This window comes from Desmodus rotundus, chromosome 11 (genome assembly GCF_022682495.2).
Source record: "Desmodus rotundus isolate HL8 chromosome 11, HLdesRot8A.1, whole genome shotgun sequence".
NCBI lineage: Eukaryota > Metazoa > Chordata > Mammalia > Chiroptera > Phyllostomidae > Desmodus > Desmodus rotundus.
In genome coordinates this window covers 8,304,175-8,319,282 of record NC_071397.1, presented here as the reverse complement: position 1 = coordinate 8,319,282, position 15,108 = coordinate 8,304,175, and the positions used below count along the sequence as shown (strand labels likewise).

Here is a 15,108-nt window from a genome sequence, read left to right as displayed (position 1 = left end):
AAGTGATATTGACCATATCTAGTATAAAGTACCACAGAGAAGGAATGGTCATGGGTACAGAAGTACACTTGGATAAATTTCTTACTTCCTTCTAAAGTGAGCTTTTGTACTACAATTATAAATGTCAAACCATCAGAAATGCTCCATTCAAATATAAGACCCAAACATATTTCAAAATCAAAAGGAAATTATTTGTGGATATATGCACGTTGGGTATTCTATGCCACAATTTTTTTTTTCATGTGGAGAATCTGAGATAGCAAGCTTTTTATTGTGTATCTGGCTTTATTCATGTCTGTCTCAGTACCACATGTATTTATCTTCTTTGTGAATTTCTAAAGTTAGAAATAGTTTATCCTTCTTTCTTATTATTTATACCTAGATGCCAATAAAGGATTATGGCAATATTTTGTGACCCAAAGATCAAAACACAAATACTTAACAAGGAGCTAGAACTCTTGAAATGCAATTCTGAAAAATACAAGTTATTCATTAACTACACCCAAGGTTCCTTCATGATAAAATAACTGTTTTTCCCTATTTCTTAGCTATCAGCTTTAAGGGACTGAGGCCCTTGATGTATGATGTTGATGCTCTTTCTCAACACAGATTCCTCCTAACCCCCACTCGAGGCTCTCTGTTCAGGCCTGAGAACAAAGGAGCAGCTCTTCCTTACCTGACTTTTTCTTGTCCTCTTTGGATTTTTCAATAATATCAATAGAGGAAGGCACTAGTATTGGCTCAGCAGGCTCGTGGGTCTTGTTACACCAGCAGAGCACGTGTATATCTACAAGGGCCCTCAGCACCTGGAGGAGCTTCTGTTCATCCCAGCCAGGCAGCAGGTGCTGCAGCAGGTCTATGTGGAAGGAGTGACCAATGACTGCAGCGCACTTAACCAGCAACTGTTCTTCTGGGCTCAACTGATCCAGCTGGTTTACTGCTACTTCTGGAGGAAAAAAATCAGCAATGAACAAGCATTCTATAAACACAGAATACACTGTGTTGATAATCTGTTCGTTTAAAATATATATACAAAGGCTTGCTTTGTTCCCACCCCTTCTTTACTCAGCCAAACCTCTTCAAAGAGCCTTGTCTCCATATCCTCATTCCTCATTCATTGTTCAACCAACAATAATCAGATTTTCACATCACTGAACCTCTTCACCCATGGCCACCAAAACCTTTTGTTTGTAAGCCCAAAGCAGTGCTCTGAATCATTCAGCCATACTAACAATTCTTTCCATTTTCATGACTAGTAAGTACTCAGACTCTTTGCTTCAGACTAAACATAGAGGGCCAGGCTTCCTGGTCCCGAAACTCTCATAATTATAAAGATCTTAATAACTTCTTTTTTTAAAGTATTTTTTTATTGATTATGCTATTAGTTTTCCCAATTATTTCCCCTTTATCCCCCCTGCCCCCCAACCCTCCTGCATTCCCTCCCACCCCCTTAGTTCATGTCCATGGGTTGTACATATAAGTTCTTTGAGTCCTCTGTTTCCTATACTATTTTTTATCTCTCTCCAACTATTTTATGCCTACTAACTTTGCTACTTCTTCCCTGTACCTTTTCTCCCCTATTCCTCCCTTCCCCTTCCCCACTGAACTCCCTCTGTGTGATCTCCATATCTCTGATTCTGTTCCTGTTCTGGTTGTTTGCTTAGTTTTTGTTGTTTTTCTTTTTTTTAAGGTTCATTTGTTGATAGTTGTGAGTTTGTTGTCATTTTACTGTTCATATTTTTGATCTACTTTTCTTAGAGAAGTCCCTTTAACATTTCATATAATAATAGCTTGGTGATGATGAACTCCTTTTTACTTGACTTTATCTGGGAAGCACTTTGTCTTCCCTTTCATTCTAAATAGCTTTGCTGGATAGCGTAATCTTGGATGTAGGTCCTTGCCTTTCATGACTTCAAATGTTTCTTTCCAGCCCCTTCTTGCCTGTAAGGTTTCTTTTGAGAAATCAGCTGATAGCCTTATGGGAACTCCTTTGTAGGTAACTGTCTCCTTTTCTCTTGCTGCTTTTAGGATTTTTTCTTTGTCTTTAATCTTGGGTAACTTAATGATGATGTACCTTGGTGTGTTCCTCTTTGGATCTAGCTTCTTTGGGACTCTGAGCTTCCTGGACTTCCTGGAAGTCTATTTCCTTTGCCAGATTGGGGAAGTTTTCCTTCATTATTTGATCAAATAAGTTTTCAATTTCTTGCTGCTGTTCTTCTCCTTCTGGCACCCCTATGATTCAGATATTAGAACATTTCAGGTTGTCCCAGAGTCCTCAGCCTCTCTTCATGTTTTTTGAATTCTTGTTTCTTCATTCTGATCCAGTTGGATGTTTATTTCTTCCTTTTGTTCCAAATCATTGCTTTGAGTCCTGGTTTCCTTCCTGTCACTGATGGTTCCCTGAATATTTTGCTTTATTTCATTTTGGGTACCTTTCATTTGTTCTTTCATTTTCAACCAAGTTCAATCAGTTCTGTGAGCATTTTGATTACCAGGGCTTCAATTTCTCCATCAGATAGGTTGGCAATCTCCTCATTGTTTAGTACTGAGGTTCTGCTGTGTTTTCATTTGGGCCATATTTCTTTGTCTTGGTGAACTGATAGGTTGTAAGGGGGTGGGGCCTTAGGTATTCACCCAGGCTGGGCAACCCTCTTTGCTGCACTTCGGTGCTGCCTGTTGGGGAGAGGCCAGAGAGGGAACAATGCAGCTTGCCTGCTCCTCTCTAGCGCACTTTCCAACAGACTCTTGTGTGAAACTGGAAGTATCTCCCACGGCAGCAACCCCAGCCTTAGCCCACAGTCAGCTCTGAGTCTCAGTTTTCCCTTTAAGTCAGTCCCTCCCTGTGCAGCTCTGCCCAGCTCGGCAGTCAGCCCTGCCCCTCAGCTGCCTCGCAGCGGTTTTTCTGCATCGGCCTGCCATGGTCCACCTTACTGGTATGGTTGTTCTGGTTGACTTTTTCTTCAGTTCCTTGGTTGTCAGAGTGCATTTTGATTTTCTGGTGCTTTTGGTTGTTTCTTGATTTTAGATTGGTTATCCTCCTTTTGGTTGTGCAAGGAAGCAAAGGGTTTCTACCTATGCCTCCATCTTGGCCGGAACTCCCTAGATCGTAGTAACTTCTAAGCATTACAGTAAACCTCTGCATATTATGACCCATACATTAAAGCAGTCTGCATTGAACAAGTAAATCACCAAGCCCAAAATCTTGGAATAATTCTAAACCTTTTTCTTTCCCTGATAACCAACTGGTCACCTCACTCATCCTCCTTCTAAATTCTCTTGCATATATTTCCTCCTAATAAGCAGTCATTTTCACCAGGACCACTATACCACCCTGTTTTGAACATCTTCGGTTTCCTCTCATTCTTGTCCCAATAACATATTAGCTATTGGCAGAATTATATACTTAAAGTACAAGTATAATCATGTCAGTCTCCTTCTTAAATACTTTTACAGCTTATGTGGCCTTTCACAATCTAGCTTTGGCCTTTCATTTAGACCGAGGGTTTGCAGACTGAGCCATTAATTTTAGCTTATGAGTTAATAAATCTTTTTCCTTCTTGGTGGACAATGCTGAACTTAGGATCCTGATAAAATGAGAATGCCAGCTGAGTTACCAGCTAATATTGCTTACACTAAAAATGATCTCTCATTGGAAACTGAACTTGGATTAGGAAACTGTGAATAAGCTATAAATACCTAGGGGTAAGCCGCAGCTTTGGGATTCTTTGGGCATAGTAAATCTTGTAACAGGTCATGTCCCTTGCAGGGCCTGGAAGTTATGCTGTTACAAGAGATACGACTTTTTATCTGGGGCATGGGACTTCTACGTACCTATCCATCATTGTCTCATTCCATCACACCAAAGCGATTCCTTGAGGCTCCAGAGAAGAGCAGTGGAAACCGTTGTGAGGACACCCATTGAAGAAAACCAGCAGCTGGTGTTCTGCTATCATACTGTATTTTCTGACTTGTGTCCTTCTAAGTTAATAAAGCCATTGCCAAGTGTGGCCTGTCATAGTCGTAGGAGTATGCACTGTCTAGATGGACTTAAAAACCTCAGAATGAATAGCTCATAAAAGTAAATAGTCACTGAATATTTATTTTGTATCATGATTTATTTCATTTAATCTTTAGCTAACCCTATGATTTAGGAGCTATCGTTACCCTCATTTGAATGATGAGAAGACTAAGACTTACATAAGTTAATTAATTTATCTAAGGTTCCACAGCCAGTAAGAAGAGGAGCCAACAGTATCCAGATTTTTCTGACTCCACAGCCCTGGCTTTTTTTTTCTTTTTTTTTTAGAGATGGGGAAAAGGGAAGAGGGGGAGAAAAAGAGAGAGAGAAAAATACATCGATGTGAGAGAGAAACATCAATAGAAACATCAATGGCTGCCTCCCATATGTGCCCCAACTGTGGATGAAACTCACAACCTAGGTATGTGCCCTGACTGGGAATTGAACCAGTGACTCTTTCGGTACAGGGGACAATGCTCCAATCAACTGAGCCATACCAGTCAAGGCCAGAAGCCTGGCTCTTAACTACCACGGTGTTCTGTAGTGCTATTTTATACGCATGTCACATATTTTCAGCAAGACCATCTGTGACTTGAAGTATGCTTATTCATCATCATATCCCTCCTGAGGGCTTCATATAGTACACTGCCCACCAAACACTTGAGTATTTAAAAAACTTCATCTCTAAAAAGAAGAACACCCCTGTCCAATTATGCCTACCTAATCCCAATGGCTTCTTTATCTCACAAGTCATTATAAACTTACTTTGCACTCTTTTATTAAACTTTTGCTATGTGCATAACACTGTCTCTTCAGTAGCACCGTGAATTTTCTTAAGTTTCACCAGCGTTATCTCCCTTGCTTACTGTTTCCTCCAGCATGGGAATATGCACAAAGGGAAGCTCAGAACGTATTTTTTATTAAACTACTAAACAACTTTTCCAGGTCACCAGTCAGCCCCAAAGAGAACAATGTGCTCACTTAAGTAAACCATATCTCGAGTAGCATTACAAGTCTTTAAAGGGCTCTCTGGGTGGGTAGTACCAGAACTTATTTCTGGAAGGCAGTTTCTTTTTTAAAAGAAAATGAAGCTGGCATGATAATAAGAGACCTATACTCAATCACCACCAAATGCCTAATTACAATGACAACTGTCATTGGTTCACTTGAGTTTTTCAAGGGACTTGCCTTTTAACGATGGTGGGAGAAGCACTGTATCCAAGTTCACATCATCCCTGATGGTGCAGACATAAAGTTCCTGGTCTTCAGAGCTGGCGGCAGAAATATCGTGCATCGTGGTTATCATGGCACTGGCTACAGGGAAAGAAAACAACGACTGAGGAAAGCACCATGCTCAGTGACTGTAGTTTTAAAGGAACAAAAATACAAGAATTTAGTCAAGAAACAAACGATGAAGATGAAGGGGGCATATCACATTTAATGTGGTTTACCCCACCCATCCTGCCTGTTCTCTCATTTTCTCTTAGAAACTAACACTTGCTGCACCATATGGTAGGACATTCTCACTCTTCCTGTTTACCCTCCAATGGCCCTCACTGCCATTGTATCACAGCTCTAGGATGCCTTTCTAGATCCACACATACTTCCTTTCCTCCTCTTCCACCCTCCTTCCTTCTCCCATTTCAGCCATCCAAATAAATCCCCAAGTCATCCTTCTCTTAAGTAATGTGGCATTCTCTACTGAATTTTCATGGTTTTAAATCCCCTCCAGTGGCTGCCGTGTTTCTAGATCCTATTTTCCCATTCCCACCTTCTGCGCTGCTCAAAAAGGATTTACAGTAGGTTGATAGACGCAAGTTATCTCAGGCAGGAATTTAGTATTTGCACCACAGCTGTGTATTATTTATATAGTTCCCTTAGCTAGGAAAGCCTGACCCTGCCTACAATGTCAGGAGAGAACAGGCATGTACCTCACAAGGGTGGGGTGATGCAGCCGGAACAGGGTAGAACCCTGGGAAGCTAGGCTTACCTGAGAGGGTCTCCCACTTGCTGTTCTCCTCCCCCTCCTTTTGTAGGTCATGAAAGAGCAATATGTCCTTTGAGAGAAGGTCCTGGCATAGGACCTCACAGTAGAGGGGGTTCCCCAAGCACCTGCGGAGAAGGTAGCTGTAGAGATATAAGTATGGGAGCGCTGACTAAAGATAGCCACTGGAAGAGAGCCAAGCATAAGGGTATTTCATAGGAGGACTTTCTTCTTTTGTTGAAGTCAGCTTTTGATATACACTAAGAGAGAAGGAGCAGCACAGAAATATAAAAAAAAATTCTGATTGGCTTTAAAATGTATTCTGGCAGTAACTTTTCTTTCTTAACTATTTTGCTTCTATCAATGTTAAGACAAACTAATGTCCACTTGCTAAATGGCCTGGCAGAAACTGGCTGACTACATATAACTGATATATTAAGTAAGCCATCCAAGTCCTAACTGCCCCGTGAAAGCCGGGTGGATAGCCCAGGGAAGTAGCCCCTTGCCGGTTTACTAGGACACTGTCTACCCTTACATCTAGTCTTGGGTTTCACCATGGTTACTAATGCCATTCCTCCCTTAATGAAGTATCCAGCTAGTCCTAGCCACTCACATTTGCAGCTCTTGGGGGATGCTCACCACCCCCAGTTCCCAACATGCCATTCTCAAGAGTGAGTTCGCTGCTAACTTCGAAATGGGCATCAGCATAGCCTGAGGGCTCTGCAGGAAGCGCTGGGCCCCACCACTCGGGGAGAAGGTAGGAGTCAACGTCATCACCATGACGACAGGCACGCTGGAAAGCAATGTTCCCAGAAACTCCCAGGAAGCTGCATCCATATGCTGGGCCTCGTCAATGAGGAAAATCAGTGGTGTTTCCCTCACTGCCTGGAGATAACAGCAAAGAAACAATGACAACCTCTGATTAGAGGTGAAGTCACCGGATTTGCGAATGTACTGTGAATTTCTCGTCAACAATTTAGATAAAATGTCAACACAGGCGGGTTTTCAGAGTAAAATGTTTCCTAAGTCTAGGTAATATTTTACTTTATAAATATAAAATATAGCCTGTATATTTAATTCCTAAAGAAATGTACTGAGTTCCTTGGACAAGAAAATACTTTTAACAAAAAAGTAAAATAAGCATCAAAATATTCTCCAAATCAAACTTAAAGCTTTTACATATTTCATTTGCAAAGGCTTCAAACTGTGTGGGAATTCATACTTTAAATCAGTAATTTCCAAAGCAGGCTGCAAATCAGAATTTCCTGGGAGTGCTTGCTAAAACTACCAATTACCAGGCTCCACTCATGCAGACTTCTAAAAAATATATTTACTTTTATCCACATCCCCCATTTAATAAAGTGTCTACTTTCCTGACTGCCACAGGTAACCATTTTAATGCATTTATCATTTAACCTTATGTTTGTATTTTGTTCTTATAAGTGTGCATGGTTGTTTTGTCAAGAATATCGTTTTTATATAAATGGTACTGTATTACAGATCCCATCATTTGTCTCGCTTCGTTAAGGACTGTAAGATCACCCCGTGTTACTATGTTATCATCTATTCCCTTACTTCTGACTTCCACATTGTAGTCCATAGTGTTCATCCATGAGTTCATGCCAATGCCTCCCGAGCCTCTACAAACAAACATTGTAATAAACAGACTCCCTGGAATATGTATCTAGGAGTGGAACTCCTGGCTCTAGAGAATGTGTGTTCTTAACATTTGACTTATTACTTCTAGATTGTTTTCCAGAATGGCTATATCAGTTTCTGCTCTTATAGATTGAGTAATTCTGGGTTGGGGGCCTGAGTATCTGTATTTTTAATAGTTATCAATCTGTTTTTGGAAACTACTGTTTTAAGTTATTAGAATTTCATTAAGGAACAGAGTCAAAAACCAAAGGGGGGTAGGGTCAAGGGTGGGAAGTGGGGATGGTTAGGGTGGGGGGAAGATGGAGAAAACTGTACTTGAACAACAATAAAAAAAAGTTAAAAAGAAGAAAGAAATGGTCAGAAAAGAGCAAAGGCCTTCATTGTATGCTGTGCTATGTGATGGATTCAAGGTCAAAGACAGAAACAATGAAGATATCAACAAATAGACAGGTGAAGAAATGCCTAAGTCAAGTGTGATATGGATAGATTAAAATAAGCATAAACCATCTCCATATATTAAGAGTTAATGGTATGTAACAAAAGTACCCACCTGCTGTAGCACTCGAAAAAAACACGCTTTAATTTTCTTTTGTTTGGCCAGGTCATCCATATGTGAAACTTTGAAGGATAAGGAAAACTGACCAGGAAAATTATTCATATATTAGCATTCAAAATGACAATCTAATAAAAATATACAGGTTCCCAAAGGGAATAGAAAATGATTCTATTTTGAGTAGAATGCATTTCTATAGTGCTGGGCATAGTGTTACAAACACCAATATGTATGTAGTTCAGAGGGTAAGACTGGAAGTCCACTGGCGGTTAGAGACAGATAGCTCCTTCCCATGCCAGACTCTGGCAAACCCTTTAAGGTCATGACTAACGAATGAAACAATAGGTGGGACTTAGCAATGTTATTTTGGACAGCTCCAGTACCCCAATTATTCCAAGTAAACCAGGGTGAATGTATACATGAGACTTGTCAGAAACAGTTGCAATGGACATCACCTAACATTGTTTCCTGTGCCAGGCCAAGGCACATTAGCTACCATGGACCCAAGAGCCAAAGTAGGGCTACTCCTTCACCACGCTGGCCAGGGCCAGAGGCCTAGGCAAGGCCTATCTTAAAACAGGGCTACGCTGAGGGATTGAACAGATTTTAGTTTTCTCTATTTTCCATTAAATATAGTGCCTTGCAGGCTGGCTAGATCAGGAGAAGTGATGGAGGATGAAAAATGAAAATTGTGGTCCAGGGAATTCTTAGCCTACTCTCCACTGGGTTCCACATGCACCCTAGACCACTGGAAGCTTTTGAGATTTGGCTGCCAGTTTAAGTGGCATACTCCATGACTAGGGAAAGTAAAGGTAGCATTAAAGAACAAACATTGCAAACTGACTAGAGAACACATGGACACAACTGCTGGGGGTGCTTGACTGGTCAGGATTATCCTGATGGATTTAGCACTTTCACCTTTACAATGCAATCTCTTATATATCATCTTCTTTAAAATCCATGCAAAAACCATATCAATACTACACTTGTCATTTTCACAGGTGAAAAAAATCAAGGCTCAGAGGCAAAGTGATTTGTGCCAGGACATACAACTAGCAAGTGTCAGAGTCAGTCCTAGAATTCACTCTCCTCAAAAAAGAGAAAGCCTGGACTTTGGTGTCTAAGGGATTTCAAATCTCACTCCTGCCACAGCTAACCGTGTGTTCTTAGGCTATATATATATATATATCAACATCAGTAATCCAGTTCAGAAAGCCACTGCTTTCATTACCTTTACAAAGAAGAGCTCGTTAAAAAGGCAGTGAAATGGTTCCTCCACCATCCCACGGAGCTGTTTGTGTAGGCACTCTTGCCGGTAGTAGGCTGGGCATATGTCAATCTCAAAGAAGATGGCCATGAGGGTCTGGATGGCATAGAAGCGCTGCTTGGAATCTGCTTCCTTCAGCTTCAATGACAACACCCTGGTGAATGTTACTATAGTCACAGAGAGTCCGCTGACCCATAAAGAGGCTACTCACTCTACCAGCCCAAGGATGCTAAATCTAATGATACAAGAGTCTCACCAACAAGGGAAAGGAGCCCCAAGAGAAGCACACGTTAAATGAGAAAGCAGGAGTCTTTACCTGTGCCCGTCCTTCTGGGCCAGTAAGTTTATTTCAGCCAACAGCTGGCTTTTTCCATAGCCCTTTCCACCTTCATACAGAACTGCTTGTCCCTTCTTCTGGTGCAAGCATCCCTGCTGTGCCATTTGGAAGGCTTCCAGTTCTTTCTCCCGGTCTGTACAGAGACAGGCAGCACCTAACACTCCAGTGCTTTTTTTAGTAGACACTCTATTTATTTAACTTAATTTGAAAAACTAAGCCTCAGAATGTGTTTTTCCCCCGCCAGAATCCTTGGCAGAATCCCATTCTTTGGTGAGGCTTCAGATATCTTTCTAGTAAATTAACTCTGAACTATACAGACATGTGTGCTGGGCTTGGTGGTTTGCTACAGAGCCTAAGTAACGACATTCCGGACAGTTAGGTACCACATGGACATACGGCTACTTTATCTTCTTAAGCTTTCCATAAAAGTTTCCATATTAACAATTTTTAGTCGAAGTCCATTACTGCTATTAGATAGTTAATGATCTAATAGATCTAGATAAAATAAATATAAAGGCAGAAAATGTATAGTGTAAGTGGCAACAATTTTGGTTCTATCTTCACTATCTAAGGGCGAGGACTTTCCCTCTAACGGTGCGCCACAGCAAGCTGGTCAGCTCTCTGTAGCTGAACTCTGGCTCGCAAAGGTTCTCACTAAATGCTGATACTTCTAAGGCAAAGTGACTGGCTCTAGCTAATATTTAAAGAGTCAGTATGGAAAATAAATCGCAAGTCCTCTTCAAAATGACCATGAATTTACTAAGAAGGCTGCTTTCTATTTTTAATACAGTTTAGAAGCATTCGGTCTTGAATTCTATTTTTTAATCACATTAACCATCTATAGCTGAAAAAAATACAATTTAAGGTAGAAAAGAAAACGCACCTAACAAAGGGTGATTTTTATTTCTCTCTCTGACCAAATGTCTCTTCCCAAACATTCTAGGGAAAAAGACAAAGGGAAATGTATCTATTAAAAATAGACTAGAATAGATAATACTCATATCTCTAAATACAGAGGAAAAATTGTCCTTATATGCAAATACTTTCATATCACTCAAGAGGTGCAGAATTCTATATAAAAGAGTTTTTTAAAAACTAAAAAATTTTGGGAGAAGGGAACAAGAAGTATTATTGATTGTTCTAGGTTCAGGGAAGTATGAAGTACACAAAGAAAAAAAGAACATCTAGATTAATGAACTATTGCTAGTCTCTTCCTATTGGATAGCAAGAAGTTCACTGAGGAACTAGCAAAAAGCTAAACATAAATGAAGATCTCAGACACAAAGCTCTCCTCTTATGTCTCTTATTTCAGCAGGCTGGTACTAGAGGCATCTTTCTAATTTCATACCCTCACTGATCACTCCTATGCCTAATCTGAATGAACTAGCACACAATGACACTCACACACATCTTCTATGGCCAAGATATTCATATATCTTCCCAGGGTTGGAGATATTTTTCATCATCTTCTCTGGGAGTTTCTTGAAGTTGTAAGCAGGTAGCATGGATCTTAGGTAAGTTACTTCATCACAAGACACCAAACCTGGATAAGCAGTTATCATTTTGGCCACAAGGCTCACTTTAGGGCCAATAACTGTGTCAAGGAGACAGAAAAGAAAAGGATGCAGAATTTTGGATCACCTCCTCCACCTTTAACCCTAAGTCAGGCCCTAACAGTCCAGCATCCTGTTCTACCTGTATATTCATGTCTTGCTATCGCCCCAACCACGCCACAGAATACTGGTCCATTGGTGATGCTGATGGAAACAAGCCTGGGGAACAGAAAAGCAACAATGGGTAAATACAAAGTCAGATGCCTACAGTCAGGCACTAGATCTGCCACTGTCTAGGTCCAGAAGACTAGCTTTAGAGCCCAGAATGGAAAAGGCCGGAGGCTGCTGTTAGTCTCCAGCACATCCCGGGTACGAAGTACTGAATATTAGGGAAATAACCAAAAGGAACAAAATGGTCCCTCTACTCCAGGAGTTTTACCTGGGGAGTAATTATTAGTAAAAAAACTAAAATTACTTTATATCTGTCAGATACTTTATATGCCTTTTGAAGTACTTCCAAATTGATTACCTCATCCAATTCTTTAAGGGATAATTAACAACAAACTTGTGAAATATGTAGAGCACATATTTGAACCCCATTTGAAAACAAACAAACAAACAAACAAAAACAACCCCACAGGAGCAACAAGAAGCTAATTTACTTTCCCAGTTACACAGCAAAAGTCAAGAGTAGAATGAGAATGAGAATCCAGGCCTCCCGACCCCTGCACCAATTTTATTTCTACTATACCACACTGCCTCAGATAAAACCCCCGAATTAAACAGATCAACAAATGTTAGAACAGGGTTAATGGGTCAAATGACGCTAGAATGACAGAGTAAGGAATAACTAGAAGGTCACACTGCTGATGGAAGGCTTCCTAAAGCAAATTAGACATTAAAATGAATTTTAAAAAATTAAGTAATAATTTTTAATCCATTCATACATGCATACAGTCATTCATTTAACAAGCACTGAGAAGTATGTACAGTACCGAGCACTGGGTTGGGTGTGTAAACAATGAGACCTGTACAAAAATACACTTCCCTGGAGAACTTCAGTCTGGCGAGGAGGGTGGTAGGGAATGAGTAAAGTGAAAACGCATATTTATAGTTTAATAAGACAAATACTACATATTAGTGATCAGTACAGCAAACTAACTGAGCAAATAGGAGAGATGCATTACCTGCAGAGTAGAAAAAGTATTTTATAAAGGAGAGGACATGTGATCAGACTCTGAAAGTGCCAAAGTGGGGCAACAGCATTCTGCCTAGTGGAAAAAGGCATAGGCTTTGAGGAGTCTGGCGCGCTTCTGCAAAACTAAATACTGTATTTTGCTGTGTATAATGTGCTCCCAGGTATAGTGCTCACCCACGTTTTTAGCCCAAACTTTCAAGAAAAAAATCTTTCATTTTAATTTTTAAATTCAATTATTTATTTATTCATATTTAGAAACAAAATCAATGATTGTATTCTAGGGTATTACTTTGCATACGGATATCATTATTGCTTTCTAGAGTTATACTTTTAATGCATAAGCATATATGAAAGAACTAAAAACATTTATATAGATACAGAATTAGTACTACCCATGTATAATGTGCATCCTTACTTTTCACTCAAAAATTTGGGCAAAAAAGTATGCATTATACACAGCAAAATCCCCTCATTCCATAAGGCTAGAGCACAACGGGTGTTTAGAGTAGGGCAACATGAATGGAGAAGTGGTCTACACCAGCCAGGGATGGAAGAGCACTGGAAATGCCAATTATTTTTACAAAGGGCATGTACAAGTTCTAGGTGAGGCAAAGGCTCCAAGGTGGCAATGGACAGAGAATAGGTCTACTTGACTGATGTGAAAATTTCCTGTGACAGATAACAAGATATATGGATGGAGAACGAGGGTGCAGTGAGCAGTTTTAAGTTAAATCTACAAATACACAATTTTCAGTTGTTCATAAAGCATGAACAGTGACAACAATCCTAGCGTTACTGTTTCCTGAGACATTAAAATTCTCTTGCAGAATTTACAGGAAAGATAGGATTGAAGACTCTTACCATTCATTCACTGGGCCCATTGCCCAGGATGACTACAAGAGATACTCAAGACAAGAACCAAGCAGTTGGGTCTGCTGCCACACCAAGGACAAGACTAAAAATCTTCCAAAGTTTCATCACGCTTTCTTTATCTAAAACACCCTTTCCAACTTTCTCCACCTACTGAACTTGTTTTTGTTTCAACCTGGCTCAAAAGTTACTTCTCTAGTCAACACATCTCTAACACATGTCTGGTGAGAATGAACTATTTCTTCCCACAGCAGTTTGTTGCAGCTCCTACAGCATTTTATTCCTGCAGTTATATTTCTCTTTTCCTTTTAAATTAAATTTATTGGGGTAACATTGGTCGATAACGTTATGTAAGTTTCACGTGTGCATCTTTATAATACGTCATCTGCATGTTCCACTGTGTCCACTGTGTGCTCACTGTGGTCATATATCAATGTATTAAAGATAGTTGTTTACTTAGCTGAGGAGGTAGTGTCTCATTTCTCAATGTCCGTGAAACCTAGCACAATAAATGGCTCATAGTTGTGTTCAACCAATGTTTGTTGAATGAATGCAGTTATGCATGCAAGAAACTCAGCTATTCACAAGACACCGATAATGAAACAAATAATACTTTTCTCACTTGGTTACTTCTTATTTCTTTTTTTGTATTTTACAATCCCTCTGGCAGTCCATGTTCCTTCCTTCTTTTAAAAAATGTTCTTCATTGATGAAGAATATATTCTTTCTTCATTATGTATAAATATACAAGTCAATGCAAAATTTAAGAGCAGAATAGCCCATCACTGGATGGGATGGCCCAGCACACCCATAGTGGAGATAAGATTTGAAAGTAGCCTGTAGTAGCATCTGCAGATCCCACATGCCTGAAAGAAGTGCCAACACATATCTGTCTTGGGCTAAGAGTTTGAGTCTATACGAAGCAACTGTAGCATCTCTTTTATCTGTAAAATAAGGAGTTGGATAAGATAATCTAAATTTTTTTCAGTTCTAACATTCTATGAATATGTCTTTACAATTATATCACATTGGTAATATGTGTTATCCATTTGGGGGAGTATTTGCATTTTATAAGAGGCAGCTGTGGGATAATGAAAATGACAAAATTGGAGGACAGGAGATCTGGGTCTCATTACCAGCTCTGCTACATGCTAGTAATTTCTCTTCTATAGTCTTAGTTTCCTCATGTGTAAAAGAAGAATAAAAATTTTCCCACGAGTAGCATATATGAAAGTATTCTGTAAATTTTCAAGCACTATATAAATGTGTGCTATAATTTTATTTATCTTGAATAAGTATGGCAAGCAAATGTTTAACTCAATGTTAATATTAGAAATAACTGTTTTTCAAATACATTCATGTTACACTTTCCCCATAATTTTCTGGTGGGAAAAAAAGTTATTTGAGAAATTTCAACCAACCCTGTCATTGTGCAACTAGTGGGAAAATGGAATTTTCTCTACCTTTATTAGGACTAGGAGTTTATAGAAGGTGGGAGGGTGAGATGCAAAGGAGGGTGATCATATCAGTGTGAATCCCATAAAAATTAATGGGTCTGGAAAAGACCAAGAGTGAAAGCCAGAAGGACAGCATTAACCAGCTGTGGTTCCTTCCTACCTAGGTAATTGCCCCTACCTCCCCTCCTTCATAGGTAGACAGGCAGCCTTTG

General features: G+C 39.8%; 1 protein-coding gene across 1 annotated transcript in view; it reads right to left on the bottom strand.

Moving 5' to 3' along the window:
• Positions 1 to 15,108, bottom strand: part of LOC112302111 (adenylate cyclase type 10) — a gene marked incomplete at its 5' end in the record, with an annotated part of 33,561 nt that overhangs the window by 4,871 nt on the left and 13,582 nt on the right. The window contains 10 exon segments of the mRNA XM_053914300.1: positions 677 to 946; positions 5,207 to 5,332; positions 6,009 to 6,145; positions 6,616 to 6,887; positions 8,212 to 8,298; positions 9,446 to 9,635; positions 9,798 to 9,951; positions 10,702 to 10,757; positions 11,223 to 11,412; positions 11,514 to 11,590. Coding sequence (XP_053770275.1) covers positions 677 to 946; positions 5,207 to 5,332; positions 6,009 to 6,145; positions 6,616 to 6,887; positions 8,212 to 8,298; positions 9,446 to 9,635; positions 9,798 to 9,951; positions 10,702 to 10,757; positions 11,223 to 11,412; positions 11,514 to 11,590 — 1,559 coding nt within the window.